A 23,207-nucleotide genomic window follows, 5' to 3' on the forward strand; every position below is an offset into this window, starting at 1 on the left:
AATTCGACGTCGTTTGATGCCACGTCATGTAGTGTGTTGGCAGTTGATTTTTTAACCAATAAAATCTTATAATTATGCCAGCAAGGCAAAAGTGGCAACTGGAAAGACCAATAGATGTAGCAAAAGTGTTAATATTTACGAAACTGCCACGCACCGAGTTAAAGGAAAATGTGAAAGGCAGAGAAGAAAATAAGAATTGAGAGGAGGAGTACTGGTGAGAGAGATCGTAATAACTCGGAAGCTACGATTCAATGCGAGTCAAAATTTCGTCTACGAATCTGCCCAGCTTCTTCTTCCTGATTTCTCGAATCATTTCTCAGATTAAGGTATCGCAATTGTTCATGCTTCTTCTTCTTCAGATTTCTGTTTCCTTGCCCTAAATTCTCTGCTTGATTTTGTGATTTTGCCTTTTTGAGTTCTTATGTCTACTTTGGGCTTTTACTTGTAGGAGACTGACTGTGTATATTTCAGTTGCTATACGCTTATGCGGATTTTGATCTTTTGTGGATGATAGAAACAAAACGAACTAGTGATTTTGGTTAGTATAACTTCGCAATTGTCCTGTGAAATGTGTTTAAACTTTAGGTTTTTGGAATTTTTGAGCTTGAGTTATTTGAATTACAAGCTTCAGTTTTAAGGAATAAGGATTTGTTTGTTCACTTGTTGTAATTCTCTGCAGATTCTTGATCTGGAAACAGTTTAAGGCTGTTCAGCTTGTGAATCGTGGGATCTTACTTTGTTCGATTTATTGCGTTCCGAAGTTATAGAAAACTTGGAATCCAATGGCTAACTTACCGCAAAGATCCTCGGTTAATTACCCGGGAACTCTTACTCCTTTAGAGCCAAATAGACCATCACCACAGCCAGATAGAACCCCAGTTCCTCATTCTCCTCCAGTTGTAGCTTCACCTATACCTCCTAGGTTTCCTCAACCAAGTTTTAGACCAGATCAGATGTCTTCGCCTTCGATGAAATCCCCAAATCTGTTGTCACCTGCGAATGGTATCAGAACTGGAAGTCCCATTCCTCGTCTGAGTACTCCGCCTGGTCCTCCTGTCTTTAATACTCCGGTTAAACCAGCTGCTGTGCCTTTCCGTACTTCTCCAGCTACTCCTCAGCCTATGGCATACTCTTCAGCTACGGCTTCTTCTCTTCCTGTATCTACACCTTCTTTTTACTCAAACGGTTCATCAGTTGGATCGCAGCGTGATCTTCCAGATGCTGTTAGAATGGAGGAGCCAATAGCTGCAGACTCACCTTATGTTTTGTTTTCTGCAAATAAGGTATTTTTTTCTTATCCTTTCATTTCACATTTGGTGTGTGTGTGTCAGAATTAGCTCTCCCAGTTTCACTTGCTATATTGTGTCTTATTCAACAGCCTGTGTGATCCTTTCTATTAATCCTCTCGAGTGCCTGCTATGTGATAATTTTATTTATATGCAACCATCACTGTCCATTTCATCTAGGTTTTAAAGCAGAAGAAGCTAGCAAATGTTGCTAGCTTGGGTTTTGGAGCAATAGTTTCTGCGGGGAGGGAGATTAGTCCTGGTCCTCAGATTATCCAACGTGATCCACATCGCTGTCTGAACTGTGGAGCGTATTCAAATCCTTATAGCTCCATTTTAATTGGCTCAGGCCAATGGCAGTGTGTCATCTGCGAGAACATGAATGGTAGTAAAGGTGAATACGTGGCTTCGAGCAAGAATGAGTTGCAAAATTTTCCAGAGCTTTCATTGCCTTTGGTTGATTATGTTCAGACTGGAAACAAGAGACCTGGGTTTGTTCCTGCCTCTGATTCTCGGACATCTGCACCTGTCGTCCTTGTTATAGATGAGTGTTTAGATGAACCACACCTTCAGCACTTGCAGAGCTCTTTGCATGCATTTGTAGACTCACTTCCACAAACCACCAGGCTTGGGATTCTACTGTATGGTCGTACTGTTTCGATATATGATTTCTCGGAAGAATCCGTAGCTTCAGCCGATGTTATTTCTGGTGCAAAATCACCATCTGCAGAGTCCATGAAATCGCTGATTTATGGGACCGGTGTATACTTGTCACCGATGCATGCATCACTAAAGGTAGCACATGAGATCTTCTCGTCCTTGAGACCATATACATTGAATATTCCTGAAGCATCTAGAGATAGGTGCCTTGGAACTGCTGTTGAAGCTGCTGTGGCTATAATTCAAGGGCCATCAGCAGAGATGTCCCGGGGAGTGGTCAGAAGAGCAGGAGGTAACAGTAGAATCATTGTTTGCGCTGGTGGACCCATTACATATGGTCCTGGATCAGTGCCTCATTCAATGAGTCATCCAAATTACCCATATATGGAAAAGACAGCCATAAAATGGATGGATAATTTGGGGCGTGAAGCTCACCGACACAATACAGTTGTTGACATTTTGTGTGCTGGAACTTGTCCTCTCAGAGTTCCTGTCCTACAGCCACTTGCAAAAACTTCAGGTGGTGTTTTGGTTCTTCACGATGATTTTGGTGAAGCCTTTGGTGTAGACTTGCAGAGGGCTGCCACTAGGGCAGCAGGTTCACATGGTCTGCTTGAAGTACGGTGTTCAGATGATATTCTTATAACTCAAGTGATCGGACCTGGCGAAGAAGCACATTCAGAAACTCATGAGACGTTTAAGAGTGATGCGGCTCTCTGTATTCAGATGCTAAGTGTTGAAGAAACACAAAGCTTCTCTCTCTCGATGGAGAATAAGAGGGACATCAAAAGCGATCACGTCTTTTTCCAGTTTGGTTTCCATTATTCTGATATCTATCAAGCAGATGTTTCTCGGGTAATTACGTTCAAATTGCCAACTGTTGATAGTATCTCAGCATATCTTCAGAGTGTTGTAGACGAAGCTGCTGCGGTTCTCATCTCCAAGAGAACACTTTTATTAGCGAAAAATCAGAAGGACGCAGTCGATATGCGCGCCATTGTAGACGAAAGAATCAAAGACATTGCTTTAAAATTTGGTTCTCAAGTACCAAAATCAAAGCTTTATAGCTTTCCCAAGGAACTATCATCCCTTCCGGAACTCCTCTTCCATCTTAGAAGGGGTCCTCTATTGGGAAACATAATTGGCCATGAAGATGAAAGATCTGTGCTTCGGAATTTGTTTCTAAATGCATCTTTTGATCTGTCTGTTCGAATGGTTGCGCCACGTTGCTTGATGCACCAAGAAGGTGGTACATTCGAGGAACTACCAGCGTATGATCTCTCTATGCAATCAGATAAGGCTGTTATCCTTGACCATGGCACAGATGTATTTATTTGGTTGGTAAGTTTCTCTCGTCTTAATTCTGTGGCTTTATTATGTTCATGCAATTGTCGGTAGAGATTTTTGGATTACATTATATTAATTATTACTTCTTGTTGATTTTTAGGGAGCCGAACTGTCTGCTGATGAGATCAAGAGTGCTGCAGTCTTAGCAGCTTGCAGAACGTTGGCTGAAGAACTTACTGAATTCCGGTTTCCAGCACCCCGCATTCTAGCATTTAAGGTCCTTAACATTTCAGAATCCGATACGCATTTCTCAAAAGAATCATGCTTTCTCGTCTTTCTTTTCTCATTGTTTCGATATCTATCTGGTAATCCACTGAAACAAAACTCTAAATCCTGTGGACATTGTTGTGTATAACAGGAGGGAAGTTCCCAGGCTAGATATTTTGTTTGCCGGCTTATACCAGCACATAAAGACCCACCTTATGAGCAGGTAAAACATCGCAGATCGAGTTCTAAACGTGATCGATCTTTGGTTCATTAAATGGTTTTTACCCTTTTGAACCCAATTTTTGTGTGTGCAGGAAGCAAGATTTCCACAGATAAGAACATTGACGGCGGAGCAAAGAATGAAGCTAAAGAGTAGTTTTATAGAGTTTGATGAAGCTAGTTTCTGCGAATGGATGAGGAGTTTGAAAATAGTGCCTCCTGAGCCCAGGTAGTAGTAGTCTACATTTTTATTCTGCTTCATCCTTTTTTTTTTTTTTTTCTTTTTCTTTTTTTCTCCTCCTTTTCTTCTCGAACATTGTTTTGGTTTCTCTGTTACTGTAACACACACTGTAATGAGTCTTTTGTTTTTTTAGGATTCTCTTTATAGTTTTCTGAACAAAATTATACTTTTGTTATTACAGCAAAATAAAAAAGAGTAGTGATGATTGATGACCATGTCATGTTTTCAAATTTCAACTCTTACAGAATATAAAATCCTGTTATTTTTGTTATAACTGATTAGTAAAAAACTGCGTAATCAAAGAAATTAAAAAACAAATCGTCTGTAGGAAATAACAAAAATATTGTGTGAAAAAATGTAGAAGCTGCTATTCGAAACTCGATGACGTGGCAAAACAAGAGGTTATCCACACGAAGTCGGGTCCAGGGGTATAAAGGTAATTACTATCACCTTATCACCAACGTCTCAATTCCTCTCTCTCTCGTGCTCTTCGCTCGACGACACACGAAAACCGGAAAGCCAAAGTTTTCCACAGCCAGGCTACTGTCGCTCCCGCCGGCAATTCTCCCGGCTCGCCGTCGAGGATGGTGTCTCCACTCTGCGACTCTAAGTTACTTAACCACCGCCCCTCGATCTTCTCACCTACATCTCCTCAATTCGTGATCGCCGATGGAATCATCCTCCGTCAGAACCGTCTTCTAAACTCGTCGTCGTTTTGGGGAACCAAATTCAGCAACACTGTGAAGTTGGGAGTATCTGGATGTAGTAGCTGCTCTCGGCGGAGGAGCACGAGTGTGAATGCTTCACTAGGTGGTCTTCTTAGCGGGATTTTCAAGGGTTCTGATAACGGAGAGTCGACTAGGCAACAGTACGCATCCACCGTCGCCTCCGTTAATCGATTGGAGACTGAGATTTCGGCTCTTTCGGATTCAGAGTTGCGTGGGAGGACTGATGCGTTGAAGCAACGGGCTCGGAAAGGAGAATCCATGGATTCACTTTTACCTGTAATTTTTCCAATCTCTTTAGTTTCTTTCAGTTTGTAGTTTTCGATACCAAAATTTTGATTCAATTTGTGGAAATTTTCAAATTGTTAGGAAGCATTTGCTGTTGTGAGAGAAGCTTCAAGGAGAGTTCTTGGACTCAGACCTTTCGATGTGCAATTAATAGGTAACACAATCTTGGTGGAATGTAATCTTATGGTTTCACTGTTAGGAATGTTGATTGAGTGAAATAGAACTCTCTGTTTTGGTTTAATTGCAGGTGGTATGGTTCTTCATAAAGGAGAAATAGCAGAAATGAGAACTGGTGAAGGGAAAACACTTGTTGCCATTTTACCAGCTTATTTGAATGCATTAAGTGGGAAAGGTGTTCATGTGGTAACAGTCAATGATTATCTGGCTCGGAGAGATTGTGAATGGGTTGGTCAAGTTCCTCGTTTCCTTGGATTGAAGGTTGGTCTAATCCAACGTATGTCTCTTTCTCTCAACTCTTTGGTCAGTGTGTGTTGTTATCCCTGTTTTTTTATAGTTGCTTCACATGTTTTGTTACTTATGACAGAGAATATGACACCTGAGCAAAGAAAGGAAAACTATTTATGTGACATCACATATGTCACCAACAGTGAGCTTGGATTCGATTATCTGAGAGACAATCTTGCCACGGAAAGTAATTCTTGCTTTATTTTTTTCCTTTCATTCTGGATTATATGAATGTTCTTTGAGTGTCATTACTGAGTTAACTTACTGAATGTACAGAGTGTGGAGGAGCTCGTATTGAGGGATTTCAATTATTGTGTTATTGATGAAGTTGATTCCATACTAGTTGATGAAGCAAGGACTCCTCTCATTATCTCTGGGCCCGCAGAGAAACCTAGTGACCAGTATTACAAAGCTGCAAAGATTGCTTCAGCCTTTGAGCGGGATATACATTACACTGTAAGACTCCTTAGTTATTCCTGTCGTAGTATGAATTATTAAGTGGAGTTGGCCATCCATCTTCAAATTTTAACTGCTCACTGAGTTTTTTTTGGTGTAGGTTGATGAAAAGCAGAAGACTGTTTTATTAACGGAACAGGGTTATGAGGATGCAGAAGAAATCCTGGACGTGAAAGATTTGTATGACCCTCGTGAACAATGGGCATCATATGTTCTTAATGCCATTAAGGCAAAAGAACTTTTTCTCAGAGATGTGAATTATATAATCCGAGCAAAGGAAGTTCTTATCGTGGATGAGTTTACTGGTCGTGTGATGCAGGTGCTTGTTTATGTTTTTTGCTTATTCATATAAAATATTCATATTAATAAAAACTATTATCACTATTTTTCATTTTTTAGGGATCTCAATGGCTACGGCTGAGAAATAAATATTCTTAGGCCACAAAAAAGCCATAGGGAAAAAACTGTATGTAGGATCCCACTGAAGTAGTTTTCTCTTTCAGGGAAGGCGTTGGAGTGACGGACTACATCAAGCTGTTGAGGCAAAAGAAGCATTGCCTATTCAAAATGAATCTATCACTCTGGCATCAATTAGTTATCAAAATTTCTTTCTGCAGGTTGGAATTGCCTACTTCCCACATATTATATAGTCATTTCGCATTTGTATTACATAATTTCAATTATGCTGCAGTTTCCAAAACTTTGCGGGATGACTGGTACTGCATCAACAGAGAGTGCAGAATTTGAGAGCATATACAAGCTCAAAGTTACAATTGTACCCACAAACAAGCCCATGATAAGGAAGGTTTGTCTCGCATCTTATGTTCTGAACGTGCACCTCCATATTCAGACTAGTTCTTTTGAATTTCTCTCTATGGGAAGATCTAGAAGGTGTGCTTTCTTGTGAGGTCTTTTAAAGTGGGAAAATGTTAAGCATCCATGCTTTCTGAATGATATTGTCTGCTGTACTAGATTCCAATTTTGGTGTTTATTCTTTTCAAAAAAAGCTTATCTCTTTCCAAGTCTTATATGTACCTTGTTAAAGCACTGCAGGATGAGTCAGATGTTGTTTTCAAGGCAGTCAATGGCAAATGGCGGGCAGTAGTAGTGGAGATATCTAGAATGCACAAGACAGGTAGGGCTGTGCTAGTTGGTACCACCAGTGTCGAGCAGAGTGATGAAGTATCTCAACTATTGCGGGAAGCTGGAATATCTCATGAGGTAAGGCTTGCATGTAATTTTGATTTAAAACTCTTCAACGTGTATCTTTTGCAGAATTAAATCCAACAATTTATGCTTCCGTTAGTCCATTTTTTAACAATGTATCAGTCCATTTTTTGTTGGAATCTTAACAAATGGTGTACCATTGTATGTAAAGATAAACCAGTTAAAAATATCTAAACAATTCTATTCCCTGTACAAGAAAACTGACAGATGATGTTATATATATTTTGTATAAAAAGGTCCTCAATGCCAAACCAGAAAATGTGGAGAGGGAAGCTGAAATTGTAGCACAGAGTGGCCGTTTAGGGGCAGTAACAATTGCCACAAATATGGCAGGGCGTGGGACAGACATAATTCTCGGTGGAAACGCAGAGTTTATGGCACGTTTGAAGCTTCGTGAGATACTTATGCCCAGGTATCACATGCATGATCCATTCTTAGATATAAATAAGATTAATGATAGAGTAAGCATAACTCTAGTTCGGTAATAAATATTTTGTGCACATAAGATAGATCCTTTATCCACCCTTGATATAATTGCTACAGGTTATGTATGTTTTACGAAGAACCTTGGAGTTCATAGTTTCTTTTTACCTGAAATTTTGTTACACTTTGACTGTTACTACAGAGTGGTAAAGCCTACTGATGGTGTTTTCGTATCTGTGAAGAAGGCCCCTCCCAAGAGGACGTGGAAGGTTTGGCCTTATTAATAGTCTGGGTTTGATAAGCATGGACTCTAATGAATACACTGAACTAAATAGACAGAAAACTCTACGTTTCAGGTGAATGAGAAGTTATTTCCATGCAATTTGTCAGATGATAAAGTAAAGCTAGCTGAGGAAGCTGTACAATCAGCTGTAGCGGCTTGGGGCCAGAAATCGTTAACTGAGCTTGAAGCAGAGGAACGTCTATCTTATTCTTGTGAAAAGGTGAACAACTGAGATACCCTGGAAGTATATCTTGATATGTTAAATTAGTTATCTGAGTCATTGAACTTTCCTCCTCCTCTCAGGGTCCCGTCCAGGATGAAGTCATAGGTAAACTGAGGAATGCATTTCTGGCGATAGCAAAAGAATACAAGGGCTATACGGATGAAGAAAGGAAGAAGGTTAGTTCTGTTACAGCAGAGCAGTATGTGAATCTCTGTCAAGTGTCTGTTGTTGATCTTTTATTCTCCTAAATTGCTGCAGGTTGTAGAAGCTGGTGGACTCCACGTGGTTGGGACAGAGAGACATGAATCACGCCGAATAGACAATCAGGTTACCTTAAAATAATTGTTGTGAGGATATTTATGGTTGATTCAGGTTCATTTCCAGCGAAAATAAACCTTCTTGAATATGTTTTGTTTCCCTCATACAGTTGCGTGGGCGAAGTGGCCGGCAGGGGGACCCTGGAAGTTCCCGGTTCTTCCTTAGTCTTGAAGATAACATATTCCGCATTTTTGGTGGAGATCGGATTCAGGTGACATTTGTATATACATCTTATTCATTCTTCTGGAGAATAATCGCCTAAACATAGTTGGCATATAACTCTTAGGGTATGATGAGAGCATTCAGGGTGGAAGACTTACCGATCGAATCCAAGATGCTTACTAAAGCTCTAGATGAAGCTCAGAGAAAAGTTGAGAATTACTTCTTTGACATCAGAAAGCAATTATTTGAATTTGACGAGGTTCTCAATAGCCAAAGAGATCGTGTTTACACAGAGAGAAGGCGCGCCCTTGTCTCAGACAGCCTCGAGCCTCTGATTATCGAGTATGCTGAATTGACAATGGATGACATTCTCGAGGTAAGCTTTTTGAAATTGATGCTGCTAAAACAAGTTCTTTCTTCCCTCGAGTCTTTGAATACCGACAGCTGGCACTGGTTTTCCCACTACTAGGCTAATATTGGACCGGATACTCCAAAAGAAAGCTGGGATCTTGAAAAGCTCATTGCGAAAGTTCAGCAGTAAGAATTACATTTCTTTAGATAAGATATGTCATTAGAGAGAAATCACTTCCATTTGTTTAAGCTCTTAACTTCCAAACTCCAATCTCTTAGGTACTGTTATCTGTTGAACGACCTCACTCCAGATTTACTGAAAAGCCAAGGATCAAGTTATGAGGAATTGCAAGATTATCTCCGTGCGCGTGGCCGCGATGCATACTTGCAGAAAAGAGTAAGTTATAGATGGTTTCTAAGCCTTTTTCACATTGGTATGAAATACCAGAAGCTGCGTGGTTGATTAAGCTTGTTTTTTATTTTTACAGGAAATCGTGGAGAAACAATCACCAGGCCTAATGAAAGATGCTGAACGATACTTAATCTTGAGCAATATTGATCGGTTATGGAAAGAACACCTTCAAGCACTCAAGTTTGTGCAACAAGCTGTGGGGCTTAGAGGATATGCGCAGCGTGATCCACTCATCGAGTATAAGCTCGAAGGATACAATCTGTTCCTGGAGATGATGGCTCAAATACGAAGAAATGTGATATACTCCATATATCAGGTTCCTCATTAATTCAATACCTTTGCTTCACTTCACAGAATAGTTTATTCATTCAAGTTTTGATTCTTTATCTTTTTTTTTTTTTCTCAACTGTGGCAGTTTCAACCAGTGCGGGTAAAGAAGGACGAAGAGAAGAAGTCTCAGAACGGGAAACCGAGCAAACAAGTGGATAATGTTAGTGAAAAGCCATCCTCAATTGCCAGCGCCTAGGAGCTGTAAACTGTAAATCTTTTTTGGGTACAAGAGCGGGAATTCATCCTTAGAAAAATAGCTCAATCGCTACATTTGGTTGTCTAATGTCATTTATCTGTATATACTAGTACTACAATGAGAAAGGATCACAACAAAACAAGATCAAAAGAAACTCTTTGCTCTTACAGGATCAAAAAATCACTGGGGAGAATCTGTTGGAGTATTAGGTTGAGTTCGTTTCCTCTGGCCTTAACACCAATGGCTAGAGCAGTCTTGAGTTTAACCAACTCACCTAATCTGAGAGAGGCTCGTTTGTTGTCTCTAATATAGAGAACAGGAACACCCCTCGAAGCAGCTAAGTTGGGTATATGCTTCGTTAGCATCCTCGGTTTACAGTCTGCTACTACAATCACTACCTGTGAACTCTCTAAATCAGTTCGAAGTTTCTCTAATGAGAGAGATTGTTAAGAAGAGGGTTTAAGTGTTGTTGTACCTGAAGTTGAACAGGAGGTTGTTTAGGGTTTTGTTGTTGGTCACTAGTGTTGTTGGATTTCATCCTCTCGAGAACACGAGTGACTTCGTTGATCCCAATGGCGATTTGTTTCTGAGATACATCAACATCACCATCGTATTTGATAATCGAATATTGAGAAAGAAAGAAAGAAAGGAACTATAGCAAGAGAGAAGTAAAGTAACCTTGAGCCATATCTTCTCAGGCAATGAGTTCACATTCGAAAGCTTCGAAGTCTCAATTCCTCTAATTTCCACCCAAAAGAAAAGACAAATTCTTAACCAAAAAAAAGAAAAAAAGAATCGATATATGTGATTGTTAAGTCTTAGGGATTCCAGAGAGTGTTGTTTACCTCTGAATCAAGCCGAGCAGATGCGTAAGACGTTCGCCTTCATAGTAACTACAAACACGAACTCCTCAGAGACTTCGTAAACAACAGAGTAGAGAGAAAGGAGAGATTGAATTTGATTCTAAATAATAAGAAAGCTTACTCTGATTCTTTGACGGGATTCGAATCAGCTTCTATCTTTTTCGCAGGGTTTATGGGTATGATGCTTCTCATCGAGAGTTTTAGTGGGGTTATATTATGCACACCAACTGTTCGACAGAAATACCCACTTTTTTATTGGGGGCGTTCAGTGTTCGCATAGACGACAAAAAGGTCTTTTCCGTATTTAGCCAAGACGAATGTATTCTGTACTGTAGTATCTCAAACTCAAACTCAAGAGTTGCTACCTCTTTGCATTTTTTTTTTTTTTTTTTTTTTTAAGAAAGGCTTAACCTCTTTGCATCTTTTGTGATGGTTTTTGATAAAGTCTAAATCATGGAACAAAGATGAGCCTAATTTGTTACCGTCTTAGTTATGTGCTTGTTTTGATTATGAATCAAGTAGTCATTTAAGTAGTGTTTTGTCATGTTGTCATCATTCATTGTACATCTATGTTAACATATAATTATACTCAACTCTGTGACTGTATGGATCATATCTTGAATCTCATGAGAATGATTCAAAGGTTTAATTTGGCACCAGAATCAAACCCATAAACTAAGATAAATAAAACTTCCAAAAAATGACCACATACTTCACTGCATGGCTTCTGTGTCCACATACTGGAACGGGTCTTGAAACCAAACCATATCAACATTCATTACTGATCTCTAGCTTAGCTCCAAAATGTGCGACAGAGATGTTGCGGCCTTCGAGCTGCGAAATTGAAGAAACCCTATTCGGATATATGATGAATAGATGAGTAAACAGATATGTTTTACATCACACACACAGAAACAATGAATACGTAATCATTCAAATTCGATCAAGATGGGAACAAAAAAAAAAGGCTGCTACTACATCCACAAGTTTGACCATCTTTTGTTTTTTTTTTCGGATCAAAAAAACACAGCTCAAAACCGAAAACTTCAGGACTACCTACTACTCAAGCTTATGATCCGAGTAATAAATCCCACATCGAGAGTGTGACGGGGCATAAAGTAATAGTATATACAGAACATGAGACCAATCAAGATTAATATAAATCAACATAAATAATACATTAAGGAAATCAACTGTATAATGGAAATGAACTTGTAAAAAAAATGGTACAGTAGATCTGAAAGAAAACCCCACTAGCTCGACATCTTTGCTTCATTGGCATTTAATAGAGCAAACGTATTTATCAGAGGTTCCAACTCTCTTCAAGATGATAGGAAAAATGCAATGCAACTCACAACCCCACAAACAGCTACCATTACAAAGTGGACGAGATATACTATTATTGAGCACCACCTCATAAGATATTTGCCAATCCTCTATTGTACTTCTTGGCATGAGCCCCGAAAAGTTTCCGAGGACACAAGTTGTATGCAAACTAGCCTGGTGGTCTTTACATGTGTAGAACCAAGTCTCTGGATTGGTTTCTTTTTCACAAATGTCACACCAGTATTTGCCACTAGCCTTTTCACCATAGCATAGTGAGAGAGGATGATCCTCAATTCTATGTTTTACCACTTGTGGCATAGTGGTGCAATTGAAGCATATAGCAAATCCACAATTTAATTCAATGCACCTGAGCACAAGACCTGTCCAAATCTTCTTGTTGCACCGATTGCAAACAAAAGCTTCCTTTTCTGATAATATAAGGGATGAGCACAGAACATCGAGTATCTTCTTCCCATGCTGGTATTTGAAACCATTGGACCTTTTGTCGCAAGCATAACAAGTAAAAAAGTTAGCCTCGTTTGTAACAAGAGTAAGACGCTCATTGTGTAGTACATGCCGTTTCATTCTAAGAAATCCAGCGCAGTTTTGGTGGAGAATGAAGTCACAATCCATACAGCTGTAGAAGGATTGGAGAAAGATGGGATGTGTGCATGCGCGACACCGCTTGTTGTCGTCACAAAGAACACCATTAACGTGGAGTCTTAGGTAATGCTCTTTGTGGCTAAAATGTTGTATTGTGTTAGTCATCTATTACCACATATGGCTCTACATCTTTTGTTTCTTCAGGTACTCCTTCGAGTTCTTCCCCGTTCCACACGTCCCATCTAGTAGCACATTTCGAATGAATAACATAGCCAGGACATCTCTGACACGAAAAACCTCCACAAGTCCAGTCCACCTTTTGGTGGCAAAATCCACATAAAGAATTGACAAAACCAAGAACTGAAGTGCGAGTAACACGGTGATCATGCCGATTAATGTTTATGACGCGTGGAAGGTCAAGAAAGTCTTGATGGATCATAAAACCACATTGAAAACACATGTAAGGGCTTCGATCTCCCTTCAAACCGCAAGCATTACATGTAAAAGAATCGAGTCGTGGGAGAAGGGTGAGTTGGTGATCATGTGCTTTCAGATTCAGAAGATATTGTTGTGGTGGGTTCAAAACACAACGCATATCCAAGGTGAAGTTACAAAAAGAACAATGATAAAACAATCTAACGTCAATCTGTCTCGCGCAAAGGCGGCATGTTCGATCAGAATAGTCCGGTGGTGGACCTGTGTGGAGCTTAAGAGGATGCCACGGGTGGTAAGAGTGGTTTACCTCTAAAGGGATATTTAACTCTGACGGATCCCATACGCAACCCACATGGAAGGCTAAATCACATTCATGACATTTGTAAGGAAACTCATAACCAGTATTCTTCGAACATGTAGCACCACAGTCGAACCGGATCCGTTCTTTGAAAAGGGTGAGCTTGTGGTGATGCGTCTTGGACATGTCAATAACCTCTGGTGGTGGGTACTTGGCACAGTACAGATCCACGTCAAATCCACAGATGTCACAAAAAATATTAAAGTCTTCTGATAAATAGCCTTGCCACATAAATCGCAGACAGCTTGATAGTTTTCCGCCAGTAATTGACGCTCAAGAGTGTGATCGGGGTGAGATGGATGCTCGATATATTCGGAGGACTCATCGACACATTTCTTGTGAACAAAAAAATTGCAGGTTTTACAATAGTAGCCATCACTGCTGGTAGCTTCAAAGTGCCCACAACAATCACCTCTCCTCAGATCATTCCAAGGCATCATAACATGCTTGTGGACTAACGGTAGTGACACTCCCTCAGAATCCATAGTCGTATACTACACTATTTTGGACGAAGAAGAAGAAAGAAGAAGAAGAAGGAGAAAGAGTAGTTGGATCTGAAATCTCAAAGCTAATAAGGATGCTCCTTTCACGTTTCTCTCTCTCTCATAAAACTCAAAAGTCTTCTCTCCTTAATCTCATCAACGATGTTCTTATAAAATTGGTAGTTACATATTTTAAAGGGAATGTCAAACTTTTGAACTGGTGGTGTTTCATTTACAATAAAGATGATTAAATATGGTTGTATGATAATTAATCATTAGCATTATTTTATTAACACGAACCACTTGTCAAAAAAGAAAAATAGAAGCTAAGTCTTTAAAATGCAGCTAGCTAAGTCAAATAATATCGTATGGTGGTCCTTAAACCATACGATACAGTTTGTTGGATTCATACAGAGAAAAAGCAAAAGCAGAATCACTAGCTCATTTTGTGAACGTACGTTGATTGATCAAAAAAACCCTTCATTGTGAATGAAACGAAACAAAGATAATTAGATAGGAGGGGTAATAAAACTAGCTTTTGCTCTGTCGGTAATAAACCTAAATTTCATGAAACAATAAACAAATAAAAGTCTAGTTTGCTTTTGTGCGGCTCATGTGTTAAGTTCGGTTATAAGTCAAGAAGTAGTGGTTGACATGTTGTCATTTTGCATCTCTGTTTCCATGTAATTATTATATTTTAACTATTTGTGATTCAAATAATGTCAAAGACATATACATCTCGAATCTCATTTGTTTACTACATACATGCCAAAATTTGTCTGCCACAAAAATCTCCCTATCTTTTTTATTTCCCTGTTTTCCTCTGTTTCTACTAACATTACAAGTGGATTTAACCAAACTCAAGTGCCAACTGAGTTAATCATTATTCACACATACCTTTAAAGATCCCAAAAAATTGTCAAGTAATTAGCTCAGTGGAACTATCTTTCTTTACCTCATTAGAATTTACTGTAATTTCCCTAATGGAGACTCAAGAGCATGATCATCGACTAGCCATAGACCATATTTGTGGAAACGTTTCATCTTCTTGTCATAACCGATAATGTAGTTATTGTGGATTATGACATGTTTTCCCTTTGTCTCTTTAACCCATGTCTCGTTGTTGAAGTACAATCCTCCTGTTGGGAAAGCTACCTGAGAAAGCAAATAGAGATCCCCCTGTCCAACAGTAAGACCACCAAAAAAACAAGTTAAAATTACACCAAAGAGATTGAAACAAAACCTTAAAACAGCATTCGTTAATTAATTAGTAGATTAGAGAATTTTATGTGCACGAAGAAACATACCTGATGAGCTGTTTTGTTAAGTGCTAAGTTAAAAGCAGGCTGATCATTTGCTTTAAAACGGATGGACTCAGACCAAACTTGGGACTCAAGTTCCTCTATCCATTTCTTCAATAGAACCTTTGCACCATTAGTGGGACGCAAGTAAATCATGCAGCTACAAATATAAGTCTCTCCGTTTTGATCCGGAGGTGGCAAATCATGAGAATGATTCAAAGGTTTAATCTGGAGACAAAAACCAACCCGAGAATTAGATAAATAAAACACTCTTAAAATTTCCAAATACTCTATTTGTGTGATTTGTTTTCACATACTTTAGGCATGTCGTCCGTGAAGTACGCGTCATGGCTTCCCTCCAAATACTGAAACGGGTCTTGCAACCAGACCATATCAACATCGTTGTACATAACATTGTAACCTAGCTCCAAAATGTGCAAGAGGTGCTGCGGCCTTCGAGCTGTGAAATTAAAGAAACCCTAATCGCATATGACGAATAAGTTAGTTATATGATCAGTCATGGATATATGAACGGAAATCCTTTTTGACTACTCAAACAAGGCATATTAACCGGATCCAAAGAACCAAACCGAAATTTGGGATTCGGTTCGGTTTCAGGTATCACATATGAAATCAACGAACATCCAAAATCCAATGTACAATGAAAACCCGTTAAAAGCCTACGACAGAAAATGTGATGGGATATATATGTAATCAACATGAGAGCCACTATATATATCCATCCCCGTTTAATATTAAGTTAGATATCCATATATAAATTAACAAAACCATTTTTGGCTAGATCTCCCATCATGAATTCAAAGAAGCTAAGGATATGTATATCTCAATCAAAGGTGATGATAAGTTAGTTTACCTGGGAACCAAAACTGTGTGCGGTCTTTGAATCGAGCGCTGGAGGAATAAGAACGGCATGGCCAGGCCACTTTTCGTTGACTTTGTACAGAGTAGTGTAATCCTCAGCAATCACGAGGACTTGGTCTTGATGCTTCTGTCTAGAAACAGTAATCAACCAGTTGTTGAGAAAAGGCAAGAAGGGTGAGCTCACGGCGCAGACGATCACAGTGCCGTTCTTAGCAACGAACTTGGCAGCCACAGCGAGGGTATAGTCACGCCATTTGGATTTGGCTTCCGGAGACAAAGAAGTAGAATAAGAAGAGACTCTGTTTGGAAATAGTAATAAGGGAGATCCTGGCCAGGGTAAGAGTACACCGAGGGTAAGGAAGAGAGCTAGAAGGAGAAAGAGGAGGAGCGTGATAGGACGGTTTGAGATTGAAGAATAAGAACGAGGAGAGGATAAGAATGAGCTTTTGATTATACGTTGCGGTTGCTGAGCCATTGTTGTAGCTGCACAGAAACACAATTTGGCAGAGAATGTTTCACAATCTTAGATCGGATTTCAAATTAAGATATGAAAAATATATAAAACCAAAATAGCTGAGAATTCTTCTTGCCACTTTGAGTGAGGTTTTATAACTTGTATAGTATATAATAATACCTAGCGCGAACTTGTTCATTACTTTATAATATAAGTAAAATTATGTTAATGGATCATTGATAAGTCACATATAATCCCAATTTGAATTATTCATAATTAGATTACAAGTTGGCCATGAAGAAGTCAATATTGAAGTCAATAATTAATAAAGTCATATAAAATCCCAATTTGTATTATTCTTGGTCAAAACTACATATCAGTTGTTTTAAGATGACTTAACACGCAAGAAGAAAAGTCATTTAAAATATATATATATATATATATATAAAATACCAAAATATGGAGCCAAATTACCAAAATTAGTTTTTGTTTTTTTTTAAAACATGGCTGCTACTACGACATCAACAAATTGACCATCTTTTGTTATTCATAGGATCAAGTATGAATATACTGTATCTATATATATTATTACTGGAATTAAAAATATGAAGTCAACATGTTCAGTTAGTTTTACTACGTTTAAGTCAACATGGAATTATACGTTTGATTTTTAGGCCACATTATTAAAAATATTTTGTTGATTTAGTTGGTTTAAGTTGTTTTGCATATGTATTTTGTTTGAAATATGCATGTCATTATATACATTGAGACCCTTAATTTTGTATTGCCGCTCATTTATTTTCTTATGGTTATATTTAGGTTAGTTAAAAATTGTGATTTAACTAAATTAATTAGGCCACATTTTTTTTTCGCTCAAAGCCCCAAAGTACCTAGGCACGGCACTGGTACTACATGTTTAAGAACGTCTCCATTACTTTGTAATTTTTTTTATTAATCAAAAATATCTCGGTATATATTCAATAATTGCCGATCCCAGTTTGTATGATTCCTTAATCGGTTAATCCTAATTTTTGATGCAAAATATAAATCGTCAGTACATTCTTTTTGGTCAAACTTTTTAGATGAGTAGAGCCTAACTAACAGTTGAGGCCTGCGGCCCTAAATATAGTTATACTTTTTACGCTGATAATTTAAAAAAAAAAAAAAAAAAAACTCTCTTTAGCTTGGCCATATGATACATTATGTCAAAAAAAAATACTTCTGAAAGAGTTACAAAAAAAAAACGTTATGGGAAAATCCAAAGTCTATTATAGATCACATAGTGTGTTCTAGATTTTTGTATTTAGGTAAAATAGTTTTTATTTATTTTAAATTTTGAATAGCATGCATTGTGTCTAAAACATGTTCTTTTACGAATAGGATTTGTATAAGTTTTCCCTGACTATATATAAAAGAAAAGACCTCTCCGCCATATAAAAAGAAACTTGGGCATACACAATTTGTGACACAAAGAACCTAGCTAAGCTTCATCCACAAGTACAACAGCCGTGAAGACATAAAGCCACCGTCGAAGCATGATGGTTACTCGACGACGATCTCAAATCCCGGGTTCACGCTTCAATCCCACAAATTTGCAGCTCATCGACCGTTATCTACGGTGGAGAAAGGAAGGGAAAAGCTCTAGTTATATATACGAGATGAATATATACGAGAAAGAACCGTGGCTTCTTCAGCACGTAAGACACTTTAGATCCAAAAGGAACATGTGGTTCTACTTCTTTACGAGAACAAAAGCTGAATCGAAAAGAATGAGCCGAGTGGCGGGGGGAGGTACGTGGAAGACGAATGGTCATCTGGATATAAAAAAAGACGGAGTCAAGATCGGAACTATGCAGCTTATAAGCTTTAAAATCAAAAAGGAAAAGACGGGTTGGGTGATGCACGAGTATATTTTGGATGATCATCAAGTAAAACAGAGATCTCATCAGGAAGTGGTTCTGTGTACAATCAAGTTTAAACCGGGTAAGGACAAGACTCTTTATGCATACGCTCCAAGACTCGAACCTATAGTGATTGGACAGCCACAGCCACAGCCGCCGCGTGGGGAAGAAGAGAATCAGAATCGCAATGATGTTCATGTTGCTGCTGCTGAAGATATTCAATACTTGGGTGCTCCTCCTCCTCGCGAGACTCAACAAGGCATTGAGCATCACCAAGAATTTGGTTCATATGGCCAGCTCGCTCATCAGCAAAGCCATATTCTTGGACTAGTGGAGGGGCCTGATCATCAGCATCATCATCATGGTTATGGATACATGGCTGAGTACTACAACCAGCCTCGGAGACAAGAGATGGATGGTTCACACTCGGCTCATCCATACGATCCTTCACAGCTTCCTACAGAGCTTCAAGAACAATACATATTGGCTGTTCAACATCAACAGTTGCGAATGGAGCAACATCAACGCCATATTCTTGGACTAGTGGAGGGGTCTGATCATCAGCATCAAGGTTATGGATACATTTCTGAGTACTACAACCAGCCTCGGAGACAAGAGATGGATGGTTCACACACGGCTAATCCATACGATCCTTCACAGCTTCCTATGGAGCTTCAAGAACAATACATATTGGCTGTTCAACATCAACAGTTGCGAATGGAGCAACATCAACGCCATATTCTTGGACAAGCCACCCATCTCTCTTCACAGCTTCCAGTTATGATGATGAACCAAGCCATAGAGGAGAAGCAGTATGGCCAGCCATATCATCAGAACAATGATCTTTCAGTTATTCATATGGAGACTCAAGAACAAGACAATATGGTCGGAAACTCGGCTTCTCAACTAAAACATGGGGAACAGAACAATGTTCCTTTGATGACTATGAATCCAACCACAGAGCCGCCACAGCCGACTAACAACCTTGTGCATGAGCATTATGGTTATGGAAACATGGATGAATACCTTAACCAGTTTTGTAGACAAGAGACGGATCCTCCACTCTCGGCTCAAGCCATAGGGGTGCATCATCGGATTGGAAGTTCTGGTTTATACTCGGCTCAACACAATGATCAAAATCACCAAAACGTTACGAGTTTCAAGGAAGACGAATACGATTACAACCATCTCATGCATCTTTTTGAAGGTTTACCAGAAGACACAGACCCCTCACAACTTCCAATGGAGCTTCAAGAAGAATACATATTGGGTGATCATCAATATCAAAACTTCTCAATGGAGCAACATCAACACCAGATTAATGGACAAGCCACACATCTCTCTTCACAGCTTCCAGTATCAATGAACCAAGCCATAGATGAACCGCATTATTGTCAGTCATATCATCAGAGCAATCATCTTTCAGTGGTTCTTATGGAGACTCAACAACAAGGCAATGAGGAAGAAGACAATGTTTCGTTGATGACTACGAATCAAACAACAAAGCCGCCACAGTTGACTCGAGAACAGCAGCAACCTTGTGAACAAGCCGCCACTACTCGGAACGAATTGACTCAGGAGATGGATCCAGAGATTGCTAGTTTATTATTTGGACAAAACATAACAGTAGAAGAAGCCACGTTAATGGCTACATTAGGAAACTTGTAGTTGAATATTCCTTTCTTTTCTTTATCCATTTGTTAGTTGAGGGTTTTCTCTTGCTTTGTTTTTAAAACATTCGGCATCTCAATAACATATTTTTATATATATACTCTGTATAAAGTCGAACAAGAGGATGCAAAAAGTTTAATCAGATCTTAAATATTTCTCAGAGACTGAGAACAAACCAACCAGAACATAAGTAACAGAATTGATGAACAACAATCAAAATAGCAGTTTCTGATCTTTTACCTTGGTGATGCTTCACTTCCATCTTGCTTTATCACAGAACATAAAACCTGTCTTGAGATGTAACTTTCAAGCTCCCTTGAGACTTCTGTTAGCTTCAAGTCAAAGTTACTCCTGTATTTTTGCTTCGGTGATGGCACAGTGGCAGATGAAGATCCTGAAAACCTTCTCCTTGGGCTTGAGAATCTTCCTGGTGAAACTTGAAGATTTACTGTTGCAGTTGCTGATGGTGGTAACACGGCGTTAGTATTGTTGTCTGGATCTAACAAAAGTCCAAATTTCGTCTCTAATGGAAGTGGCTTAAGTGAATCTTCTTCAGTATCGGTAACTAGTTTCGGTTTTCTCAGTCTTTCCTTTGCTTTCTCAGCTGCTAGTAGAGCCTTTTCACTGCTTAAAGTTATCAGTTTCCATGGGTTTATGCTTACATGAAAACCAGGTTTCTTGTTGATCAGTGTGGAAGGTGAACGTTCATCTCCTTCAATCTTTATAGATAGTCTCTGCTGATTCTGTGAAAAAAAAACAAAACAGAATCTTTGAGAATCCTTCAAAGACACAACATGAAAAGGAAAACAACAAAACCATTTAGACAATCACCTCATTTGCTTTCCTGCACATGAATTTGGAGATAAACGTGTGTCTTGGTCTTTCAGGTGAATCAAAATCTGAGCTTTCATCTGAAGATGAATCTAATTCATCAAAAGGGTCCACTTCTGCAAATTGATTCTCCTCCCTCATCGCTAATATATAGTCATATGTTCTCATCCCCTGCAGATATTTGAGCATTACTTGTCAAACCAAACTATTTCTGCTGATAAATACTAGCTGGAGACTGTAAGAGTTACCTTTCTTATGAGAACTACATGGAAGAGGAAAAGCTGCCCCATGGCAGCCGAGCCATAGGCTGTGAACAAGACCAATATAACCTGTAAGAGTAACAAAACATTACAAACTCATAAGCAAGATGAAGCTGCATTAGATGTCTTGAGGAAGGAAGCAAATGTAAAGAGCATATGTATAGGAAACTATACAGATAATGTAGCAACAGCCCATCTAGGGAACTCTACGTAAAGCCTTCTTTTCAAGTCGATTTCCATCCCTTTCTTGTCCACAAAACATCTGACAAATACGGCAATGGCTGTTCCACCTTCTATAATGAGCTGTTACAGTAAAAGCAGTCAATATCATTATGTCAATGAACCAGAACTTTTGAGGTTTATGTTTAAGTAGTTGAGAGAGCAATCAATACTCACCATGAGCAAGACGAAAACCATCAGGAGTATAAACGTAGTGTAATTCTTTTTCCCAACGCAGTTATTAAGCCACTGAATACACCAAATACACACAGAGAAAACTTATGTATACAAATCTAAGACAGAAGAGCAGTTTCAGAAACTAAGATTCCCTTAAAAACCTTACCCTGCAATGATGATCAAACCCTTCAACACACCGGTTACATGTCCTGCAATGCTTACTGCTGCGTTTGACCTATATAAATATGAAATAAACGTCTAAAGTAAGTCCTCTAAATCATGACAGAAGTGGTTGATTTTAGCGCACAAAAAGAAAGGCAAACCTCTAAATCACAAAGTGAACAGTAAGAGATGTCATCTTCTTCTTTAGGGTCTGGTGTAACAGAAGAATCATCATCTTTCATAACAAGTGGGAATGAAAGGAGTGGTTCAAGCTGCACACTGCTTTTCCATGGATCCAAATAGGTTCTTCTGAGAAAATTTCTCAAGATCTTACTCTCTAATCTCCTGAAAAACCTCAGAATAACTTGACTCAAAACAACCTTGAATCTCAGCTTCATCAAGACTCCTTTGGATTTAGACTTTCTCTTTCTCTTAGCACTAGTCTTATCCGTAGGATCAATCGCAGTACACCTCACGAATAAAGCTATAACCGAAACCGCCTGAAAAAAAGGGAAAAATTCTCTCAGCACAAGGTTGGTTCTCCAAGATTCGATTACAAGAAACAAATCCAACTTCGTTGAGTTTAACTCTTACCACAAAGGAGAAAACCGAAAGAAGTGAGATAATAGCTATTCGATTCCCAATGAATAATCCGAGGAATACATAAAAGGATGCCACCAGAACACTATAAATAACAGCTCCCACAATCTGCACACAAAGCAGCTCAATTTTAGTAACCAAGAATCAAAAGAAGAGAACTTTGCTACAGGATTCATCAAAAAAGTCAAGATTTTTAAATTCTGGTGACCCATAAATTAGCTAATCAACAAGTTTCAGAAACTATCTACATACACCTGGGAAACATTATCAACTAAATGATTCAGCTCACAAATTGAAGAGACTCTCAGCACAGTTCACTCCTCAATAGATCGCAAAAGATGAAATTGAAATAGATACAGGGAGATTTCCAAATAAAGTAAGAAACTTTCTAAAAAAAGAAGGTGAAACCTGTAATGGGTGTAAAGGTTGTTGCCAGCCATGGCGTCGTCTCATCATTGTAACTCCAAAAGTTTTGATTTTTTTTTTTTTTTTTTCAGATCTTCACCGAAGAAGAAATCTCTAAGCAAATCATGACTCCATGAGACCGCTCCTCTCTTAGCTCAAAGACTACTCTGATTTTTTTTTTTTATTCAAGGGGATTTAATAATAATTAAACTGGTTGAGTTTTTTGGTTTTTGTTTTTTCTTTGTTTTGTATTAAGAAGAAGAGGACGACGACGAGACCAACGGTCGGGTTTTCAAATTTTGAAGTAACGCTCGGAGATCTACTTTACTTTACTTTACTCATCCGACGACTCTTTCATGATTCATTTCATTCATTGACCTCTTTTTTAACATGACTAATTTATAAATTGGCCCATATATGTAAGAGATGATGTCAACTATTGGGCCTTAAATGGGCCT

At 38.8% G+C, this 23,207-nt stretch overlaps 6 protein-coding genes and 1 pseudogene across 7 annotated transcripts; 3 read left to right on the forward strand and 4 right to left on the reverse strand.

Moving 5' to 3' along the window:
- Positions 1-100: 100 nt before the first annotated feature.
- On the forward strand, positions 101-4,175 carry LOC147940428 (protein transport protein SEC23 A). Of its 2 annotated transcripts, XM_087462071.1 has the most exons (7): positions 101-326; positions 449-538; positions 680-1,283; positions 1,467-3,287; positions 3,394-3,510; positions 3,652-3,723; positions 3,815-4,175. In XM_087462071.1, the coding sequence occupies exons 3-7, from the start codon at positions 783-785 to the stop codon at positions 3,950-3,952; spliced, it is 2,649 nt and encodes an 882-aa protein (XP_087318197.1). In that variant the 5' UTR covers positions 101-326; positions 449-538; positions 680-782; the 3' UTR covers positions 3,953-4,175. The 2 variants fall into 2 exon arrangements, with proteins under 2 accessions (XP_087318197.1, XP_087318196.1); XM_087462070.1 differs by lacking the exon at positions 449-538 and having other exon boundaries at positions 146-326.
- Positions 4,176-4,419: 244 nt separating this feature from the next.
- On the forward strand, positions 4,420-9,973 carry LOC104707928 (protein translocase subunit SECA1, chloroplastic). The gene is made up of 20 exons (XM_087462072.1): positions 4,420-4,964; positions 5,055-5,127; positions 5,221-5,427; positions 5,518-5,620; positions 5,714-5,894; positions 5,995-6,213; positions 6,398-6,511; positions 6,586-6,699; positions 6,948-7,115; positions 7,358-7,533; positions 7,747-7,813; positions 7,901-8,047; positions 8,131-8,226; positions 8,309-8,377; positions 8,478-8,579; positions 8,655-8,906; positions 9,000-9,067; positions 9,161-9,278; positions 9,370-9,609; positions 9,709-9,973. Exons 1-20 carry the CDS (start codon positions 4,545-4,547, stop codon positions 9,817-9,819), a joined length of 3,045 nt encoding a protein of 1,014 aa, XP_087318198.1. The 5' UTR covers positions 4,420-4,544; the 3' UTR covers positions 9,820-9,973.
- On the reverse strand, positions 9,780-10,992 carry LOC104707927 (uncharacterized). The gene is made up of 5 exons (XM_010424384.3): positions 10,804-10,992; positions 10,665-10,712; positions 10,498-10,558; positions 10,295-10,405; positions 9,780-10,217 (listed from the first exon to the last, which is right to left on the reverse strand). The coding sequence occupies exons 1-5, from the start codon at positions 10,872-10,874 to the stop codon at positions 9,984-9,986; spliced, it is 525 nt and encodes a 174-aa protein (XP_010422686.1). The 5' UTR covers positions 10,875-10,992; the 3' UTR covers positions 9,780-9,983.
- Positions 10,993-11,823: 831 nt separating this feature from the next.
- Positions 11,824-14,017, reverse strand: LOC104709818 (uncharacterized; annotated as a pseudogene).
- A 545-nt stretch (positions 14,018-14,562) lies between these two features.
- LOC104707930 (UDP-D-xylose:L-fucose alpha-1,3-D-xylosyltransferase-like) lies at positions 14,563-16,671 on the reverse strand. Its single transcript, XM_010424387.2, has 4 exons — positions 16,062-16,671; positions 15,505-15,666; positions 15,194-15,415; positions 14,563-15,065 (listed from the first exon to the last, which is right to left on the reverse strand). The coding sequence occupies exons 1-4, from the start codon at positions 16,542-16,544 to the stop codon at positions 14,853-14,855; spliced, it is 1,080 nt and encodes a 359-aa protein (XP_010422689.2). The 5' UTR covers positions 16,545-16,671; the 3' UTR covers positions 14,563-14,852.
- A 2,767-nt stretch (positions 16,672-19,438) lies between these two features.
- On the forward strand, positions 19,439-20,092 carry LOC104709819 (uncharacterized). Its single transcript, XM_010426377.2, has 2 exons — positions 19,439-19,532; positions 19,632-20,092. The coding sequence occupies exons 1-2, from the start codon at positions 19,439-19,441 to the stop codon at positions 20,090-20,092; spliced, it is 555 nt and encodes a 184-aa protein (XP_010424679.1).
- A 78-nt stretch (positions 20,093-20,170) lies between these two features.
- LOC104707931 (protein S-acyltransferase 18) lies at positions 20,171-23,141 on the reverse strand. The gene is made up of 9 exons (XM_010424388.3): positions 22,753-23,141; positions 22,339-22,452; positions 21,906-22,244; positions 21,749-21,817; positions 21,583-21,654; positions 21,361-21,489; positions 21,175-21,255; positions 20,927-21,097; positions 20,171-20,838 (listed from the first exon to the last, which is right to left on the reverse strand). Exons 1-9 carry the CDS (start codon positions 22,798-22,800, stop codon positions 20,332-20,334), a joined length of 1,530 nt encoding a protein of 509 aa, XP_010422690.1. The 5' UTR covers positions 22,801-23,141; the 3' UTR covers positions 20,171-20,331.
- Between the last annotated feature and the right edge of the window lie 66 nt (positions 23,142-23,207).

Source organism: Camelina sativa, chromosome 8 (genome assembly GCF_030686135.1).
Source record: "Camelina sativa cultivar CO46 ecotype springtype chromosome 8, ASM3068613v1".
NCBI classification, from domain to species: Eukaryota; Viridiplantae; Streptophyta; class Magnoliopsida; order Brassicales; family Brassicaceae; genus Camelina; species Camelina sativa.